We start from the raw sequence: 7,650 nt of genomic DNA, 5'->3' as shown, positions 1-7,650 counted from the left end.
CCTGCAGGCTGCAGCATCCAGTTACGGTCAATTTTCAGTTCACTTTCATCCTCATCCACAGAAAAAACCGATCATATTTTCCTTCTTTACCCTTTTCACGATCAGCATCTCTCTCTCTCTCTCTCTCTCTCTCTCATATAGAAACTGACGAGGGATATCGGAGATACTCGATCAGTAAGAGCAAGAAGGGATGCATGGAACTATGAAAGGAGATCGTATCTATACACGTACAGATGATGGCTAGCTCATCGCTATACAGATATATATGATTCAAAGAACAAATTAACGATCTCAGAAGTGGTGGTCTTAATTATATCCCGCGCGAATGTACGTTCAGTGCCATGATCACTTGGCTAGCTACATCTATAGGGTTCATTCCGGTGCGTAGCTAAATTAGATGAGATTTCGGGCCACTAGGGTTGAAACCTATATGGTTATTGCGATCTTAAATCGATTTAACTATACAATAGCAACTAGATGAGATTTATTTCCACTTCTTGGGTTGAAACATGAAACAATATAATGTGGGCGTTCATCTGAGAGTTAGGAGATCGACTGGCCAGACGGTTTTAGACATGCATATATACCTGTTCTTTTTAGCACGGTAACAATCGAAAGGCATCAGTAGTTACTTCCGTACTCATTTTTAGTGTAATTAGTAATTACTAGATTCCAACCATGGATTATAAAGGAAGGGAGATATATATAAATCATATAATGATATAGAGTCATCTATATATGATTGAGAACGGCTTTAGTGTTGTAGGTGCATCCATGTATGATACAATGATATTAGTGATCGAGTCTTGTATATTATATCTTGTTATGTAAATTTCAACCAAATAACAATTGATGAACTAGAAAACAGCTAGATGGTTAAAAAAATACATAATTAGATCATGAAGTGTTTGATTAACGAATAGTAACTAATACTTGAGAAAAGAAGGATTTATACGTGAAATGTAAAAGAAAAAATGGAGACCTTTTTTTTTCTTTTTGAGAAAAGAAAAAAAATGGAGACTTGTCATTTCACTTCTATCAACAATACCGAGTGATTTCTTCTTCTCAAATTCCAATCAAAGAGGAATCAACTAAACTAGAATAATGTTGATTTCATTTTTGTAAATGAAATTATTGAAATTGTTTTATGTGCATAATACATGCCACACTAGTATTTTCAGATGAAACATAGCCAACATAGATCTCACGTTTGAGAATGATAAGAACACTTTAAATCAAAGTAATAATTAATAAAAGCCCAGAACGAAAAAAACAAAAGCCCAAGGATTGCAAATACAGGGAGAGCTCTCCAGTTGCAAATAAAGAGATGCCTCCATTTCGAACGTGAGGGATACTATTATCTGGGTCTGATTCATACACCAATTCGGGAAAGAAAGTATCGAACTTTCTCTAAACCCAGATTCCAAACGCATCATGAAAGGTAAATTTCCCATCTTTCTTCCTTTCATCACACACTGTTTTTGTTTCCTATAGATGAAGTATATTGCATTATGTAGTCGATGCTACCTATCATTGTCTGTGAGTCTTTGAGTATAAGCCTAGTTTAGGCAAAACCTTGGGAACCCAGAAGGTAGTTTAGGGGATATGATACTGGGTAAGAAGCTCTTAGCTTTAGTAGAGTCTGTACACAGAAATTTCAGCACAAAAGTTAGTTACAAAAGCAAGAAATGGCCTCAGGATGGATATAGAACCAAAGACAAACCCAAGAAGGGAGGAATTGAGAACACAAAAACCAAAGTTCAATGGACTGATGAGCAGATACAAATCATATCTGCCATTTCTGAGGGGAAATCTGTGTTCATTACCGGTTCGGCGGGCACTGGAAAAACAATCTTGGTTCAGCATGTTATCAAATTGTTGAAAAAGCAGCATGGAGCCTCTAAGGTTTATGTCACAGCACCTACTGGTGTTGCGGCTTGTGCCATTGGGGGGCAGACTCTTCATTCTTTCGCCAGTATTGGATATCCAATGGCTGATAGAGAGACTTTGCTGCATAGGATTGTCCTCAATAACAAGGCTTACAAGCGGTGGTTGAAAGTTAAGGCATTGGTCATTGATGAGATTAGCATGGTGGATACTGAGTTTTTTGAGAGCCTTGAATATATTGCCAGAAATATACGAGAAGTTGATACAAGTTGGGGTGGGATTCAGATTGTTGTGAGTGGGGATTTCTTTCAGTTGCCTCCCATTAAACCACATAAGAACTTAGGGGGAAAAGAATTTGCATTTGAAGCCGATTGTTGGAATTCTAGCTTTGACTTGCAGGTTAATCTTACAAAGGTGTTTCGCCAATCAGACCCTCAGCTTATCAAGTTACTTAATGGGATAAGAAGAGGAGAGAGTAACCCTGAAGACTTGAAGTTTCTTGAACAATGTTGCTCCGAGGGTGAGCCAGATACTTCTGTGGTAAAACTCTATCCAAGGATTGAAGATGTGAATAGAGTGAATGCAAGTAGATTGAAAAGCTTAGGCAATAAACTTGTTGTCTATACAGCTGTTGATAGTGGTGAGGAGTCTAGGAAACCACAGCTAGAACAGGGAATAGCCCCTAAGGAAGTTATATTGTGTAAAAATGCGAGGGTGATGTTGGTCAAGAATTTGAATACTTGGCGTGGCCTAGTGAATGGTGCTACTGGTACGGTTCAGGGATTTTATGCGCCTGCAAATAAGGATTTAACAGGCATATGCCATGCTGCTCTACCGATAGTCAAGTTTGATTCAGGGCCAGAACTGTTGATTGAACCAGAAACATGGGTTGTGACAGAGGGGGATAAGGTTGTCGCTAAACGGAAGCAGGTGCCTCTAATATTGGCATGGGCTTCAAGTATTCACAAGTGTCAGGGTATGACTCTTGACCGCCTTCATACTGATCTCTCTAAAGCTTTTGAGAATGGAATGGTTTATGTTGCTCTTTCCCGTGTACGAAGCTTGAAAGGCCTGTATTTATCTGGATTTGATTGCTGGAAAATAATGGTGCACCCTAAGGTTTTGCAGTTCTATAGAAGTTTTTGTGGTGAATTGTCTCAGGAGGGAAATGATGACCACAATAGCCAGCAACAAGATAGCATGAGCCGCACTGGTAATGACATTCAAAGCCAGAATAGCACTAGCCGAAGTGGTAATGGCAGCCACGAAGATGATGGCAGCAAATATGTGCTGGTTCACCTGGAATAAAAAAGGTGGAACAAGTACCTTTTCTCTATTCCTTAATTCTTGACCTTCACATCAGCATAAGGTTGAAATTTGAATCCATAGTTTACCATTTATCTCATCCTGGTTTTCCTGGCATTCACTCCAAAAAAGATTGAGATAAGATAGATAATTTGGACTCTGTAGTGTAGAGTGGAAATAGATCATTGTCTTTGAATAGGGCTTTCTGGCTGAGATCCTACAATGTACCGTTTAATTACGCAATATTAATTTTTTTTTTTTGCATAATTATATGTTCCCTCTCTTTCCATTTTGTTTAACTTGTTGATAGGACAAATAAGAGTATATGAATTACTCCCATTTCTTTTTCTTTCCCTTCAATTTCATGTACATCCTTCCTGCACTGCGATACATCTGCCTACAATATTTCTTCAATGATAGCTTGTCCGTAAATTGTCACCATCTTGCTGGTTCTATACAGGGAAAACACATGTATTACCTAAATTTTGTTGAACCCTCCTAACAAAGAGCATATTACACCACAGGATACCGGGCGAGATGAAGTTTGTACTTTGAACACCTCTAAAGTGATAAGCTTAAGTTTTCTTCATTCGCAGATTTCTTCAATCGCTCAGCTGCCTTTTCAACCTACAAAAGCATATATTAATTTCTTCACTATATGCTCATAATCTTGGATAGGTGACATTTTTCATATATTGAACTTTAATTTACCTGAGCATTCCAGTTTGTTCTGGCAGTGAGGACAACTAGAGCTACTGTTTGTAAGAAAACTCCAATAATCATCCCCCACCAAATACCCTGAAAAAAGATTGTAAAAGATGCATCGTATTCTGTTATGAGTCTCAAAGAAATAACTTAATCGAGGAGAATGGTAAAAAATTTAACTTACTGCCACTCCCATTCTAAGTTTGAAGCCAAGAACACACCCAATTGGAAGACCAATGAAATAGTAACAGAACAAGTTAATATAAGCCACAACACCTTGCCATCCACTTCCAATAGCCACTCCTGAATATTTGCACACGTTCAGAGTTAGAACTGATAATCGTTAGAGTTTCAAGACCTGTTTTTTTTTTTTTAATTCATAAATGAATACCTGAGAGTATAGGCTGAATCCCATTCAGAAACATAGAGATGGCAAGCAGTGGAGTTAAATCCGACACTGACTTGATGACCTCGGCATCGCTCGCGAAGAGCTTGCTTAGCTGAACTCGGAGGATCAGTACAATCACACTGAAGACTACACTAATCAGGACGCAGGTCACGTTGGCCACAAACACTGAGAATCTGGCCACCTTTGGATGACCTGCCCCGAGTTCATTACCGACTCGAACACTGCATGAGGCTAGTTTCGGTCATAATCCAGTAATTTATTAAACTTGTTTTGCCAAGGAATAATTGTCATCTCTTAAGATAAGTCACGAACCTGGCAGCTGCACTTAGGCCTAACATAAATGTTATATCCCAGTTCAAGTAATTCATGCTGCAATTGCATCATATCAGCACATGTAAAGTAGTTAAATACCAATGTCAGATTACAATAGGAACTTATGCTTAATAGATTGTTCAAATAAAAGGTTTACCAGATAGAAATGGAGTCTAGGGAGATTGTAGAGTTAGGGAGGAGCCCTGACAGTAGCACTAGCCCTTGGCTGTACCATATCTCCAAACTACATCAAAATGATTTGATCAGTCCAACATGTATCTGAAATAAATTCAAAAGGAAGTAGAACTTAAGAGGGAGATTGTAGACCTACCACAGCATGAAAGCAGAGGCAACGGTGAACTTAAAATAAGGCCAAATTCCCCTGAAGGCTTTGCTAGAGAAGCCAGTCCAAGTTTTCTCACACTTGGGGCTCAGAACAATGTAAATTCCAGATACAATTACAAGCAACCACCAAGAGAAGCTGAGAGTAAGAGCAGCTCCCATTAGTCCAAATTTCACAACATCAATCACCAACCAAGTGAGGAGAGTGTGAAGAAGTAAAATTCCGACAGACATGATTGCCAAAGGGTTCACTATGTTCTGTGCTTGAAGGAACCTTTGCTGGGGACAGTTTATGGCAAATGCATAGAGTTGAGGGATTAAACCCCTGCAAAAGATTTGGCCCTTTTCTGCTATTATATGTGATTGTCCTATAGCTATAAGCATTGGTCCTGACCACCAATATAGAGATGTAAGGAGGATTGCTGCTCCTAAATGCAGTATGAATGCTCTTTGGCATATGATCCCCATTGCTCCCAAGTGTTTGGCTCCGTATGCTTGTCCACACAGTGTTTGCACAGCAGTTGCCATTCCCAACTTGCAATTCAAAGCCAGAAATCAAGTGCTCAGATTATGTAGAATAATAGGTATTGTTTTCATAATTTACAAGACAAAGCCTTTTGTCACAGATCCAAAAACATAACATTATAAGGAATAACATCTGGGGTGCATACCATGATGCCATAAGCAAGGCCTTGAATTCCCACACAAGCAATGGAGGCTCCAGCAAGCTCCAATGGACTCAAATGGCCACAAAACATGAGAGTGACAAAGCTGAGCATATAGTTGGCTATAGAGATAATGATTGATGAAGTTGATAAACTCCATAGGAGACCTGACTCCCATGCCACAAGCCTAGGCAACCATTTGCATGCAACTCCTTTTTGCTCGAGAAACTCTTCAACTGCTGCGGATGATGACAAGTTCGGACTCGAAGTCTCGTTCTGGCTCTCCATTTTCACTGAAGTTATGAGATCTGAATCGTCAAGAATTCTTCTTCTCAGCCTCTCCTTTTGTGTTTTGGTAAGCATGAAGGTTATGAATTATGCGACTAAATGACTACAGTCGAACTGTAGCTAGATTCCCTTAAATGGTTTGGAAACGAAGGCAAGTATATATACCGTATTTATTACAGCAGATTTGGTAATAATCAATCACTAATGTTCGAAAAGAAGTAATACATGCGAACGTTTTTATTACATGGCATTTTAAGGAATTTAAGAAGAGTTATTTGGGTACATACCATGTGCTACCAATTAAATCACTTCCTAAGCGATCACTTCAGAGTCTTCATGAACTATAAAGAATCTCTATATATTATACAATAGCAAACCCGAATTGAACCTCATCTGCATTTGCAAATTCCAATACTGTAGGTCATTACTGCAATCTAGAAGAGTGATACGACAACAACCGTATACGGCTGCTCCGATTAGCTGTTTGAGGTAAATGCATTTATGCAGATGAAGAGAAAGAGAGAAAGCGGTGGCAGATGAGGAAGTAAACAGAATGATGGTGTCTATATATATAGGAGTAATGTAGGAGATGAGGAAGAAGACCCAGACCTAGCTTCTAGTTTGGCATCAATATTCGAAAGACAAAAAACATAATCCCAAAACTCAAATCGATGCAAGCGGCGGCAGAATACAATGGAGCAAAACACAACCGGGATACACTTGGCAAATATTGGAGATACCGCGGGACACATTTTGATTTCTTGTAGCCATAATACTATGTCAACCCTTTCTTGCATCACAAACATTCTAACCACGACTAACGAGCTAATCATAGCTCTAAGTCTTGCTCTCTTGCAGGAGGCACGTCACTTTACGTACCCAACAGGAGCTTTCACGAATCATTTGCATTAGTTTATAGATATATAAAAGTACGTTAATGGATTCAGTACGTTGAGGGAATAAATCGTGTACTTAAGTATTATGCTTAGAATGTGTATAGGAAATTAGGAATGAGTATATTAACACGTACAAAAACAATCCTTCATGCAAAATGTAAGTTCCTCAAGTAGCCCCATTAATTCGATCGATCAAGGAGTTTCTTATCCAACTTATATACCGGAATGTGTTGTTTCTTATGTACGTCCTCATAATGATTATAGAAAGATTTCAAAGATAGAAGATCCCTTGCCATACAGTGTGGTCCAGAATTGGTTGTAACTTTTGGTACGCAGCAATGAAACAATATAAGTGTTTTTATGAAACAAGTTGTGTTTTATTCATATGGCTTTGTGGCCAGAAACTTTATACAAGACTTATACTATTACATGTGAGCTTTAACAAGCTCTGATACTATCTATGCTAGGTGGAAAGATCTTCGCGGTTTTTCCTGTTCATCCCACCACCGCGAGAAACTCGAGATTAAGTTGCACCAGTTGAAGGCCGATTGGAACCAGCTTGATGCCAAACATATGTTCTAATTGGAAAACTGGTGGTAGCATGAGGGATCCAGAGCTTTGATTTGTACACTTCTCCTGATGTTCCTTCAAAGAAGGGAGATTGGAGGATATTACTCACTAGGAACAACCCTTAATGCAGGGCAGATCCCTAGTGCTGAACTACAAAGAAGGGAGGATGTGAGGGTGGAATAAGACTCCCACCTCACATTTGAGGGTAGAATAAGACTCTCAGAGGATTGCTACTGAGCTTGCAAGTCTGGGGGATGAAACTTAAGAAACC

The 7,650-nt window shown here is 39.0% G+C and overlaps 2 protein-coding genes across 2 annotated transcripts; one reads left to right on the top strand and one right to left on the bottom strand.

Annotated features, from left to right (window-relative positions):
• The first annotated feature begins 1,605 nt into the window (after positions 1 to 1,605).
• On the top strand, positions 1,606 to 3,195 carry LOC126797234 (ATP-dependent DNA helicase PIF1-like). The gene has a single exon (XM_050523895.1). The coding sequence runs from the start codon at positions 1,606 to 1,608 to the stop codon at positions 3,193 to 3,195; it is 1,590 nt and encodes a 529-aa protein (XP_050379852.1).
• A 479-nt stretch (positions 3,196 to 3,674) lies between these two features.
• LOC126797230 (protein DETOXIFICATION 41-like) lies at positions 3,675 to 5,913 on the bottom strand. The gene is made up of 8 exons (XM_050523891.1): positions 5,632 to 5,913; positions 4,950 to 5,494; positions 4,776 to 4,862; positions 4,619 to 4,675; positions 4,289 to 4,527; positions 4,082 to 4,200; positions 3,904 to 3,990; positions 3,675 to 3,819 (listed from the first exon to the last, which is right to left on the bottom strand). Exons 1-8 carry the CDS (start codon positions 5,911 to 5,913, stop codon positions 3,754 to 3,756), a joined length of 1,482 nt encoding a protein of 493 aa, XP_050379848.1. The 3' UTR covers positions 3,675 to 3,753.
• Positions 5,914 to 7,650: the final 1,737 nt, after the last annotated feature.

The sequence above is a fragment of the Argentina anserina genome, chromosome 6 (assembly GCF_933775445.1).
Source record: "Argentina anserina chromosome 6, drPotAnse1.1, whole genome shotgun sequence".
Lineage (NCBI taxonomy): Eukaryota > Viridiplantae > Streptophyta > Magnoliopsida > Rosales > Rosaceae > Argentina > Argentina anserina.
Note: the sequence above shows the minus strand (reverse complement) of the source record. Positions and strands in the feature narration are given on the sequence as shown.

What these genes read in the sequence shown, in the direction of transcription:
- LOC126797230 (XM_050523891.1), bottom strand. Translation starts at nt 5,913, where the DNA reads ATGGAGAGCCAGAACGAGACTTCGAGTCCGAACTTGTCATCATCCGCA. An exon ending in CTAGACTCCATTTCTATCTG is followed by an intron (nt 4,676 to 4,775) that starts GTAAACCTTTTA and finishes ATGCAATTGCAG; the next exon opens with CATGAATTACTTGAACTGGG. An exon ending in GGCCTAAGTGCAGCTGCCAG is followed by an intron (nt 4,528 to 4,618) that starts GTTCGTGACTTA and finishes AGCCTCATGCAG; the next exon opens with TGTTCGAGTCGGTAATGAAC.
- LOC126797234 (XM_050523895.1), top strand. Translation starts at nt 1,606, where the DNA reads ATGATACTGGGTAAGAAGCTCTTAGCTTTAGTAGAGTCTGTACACAGA.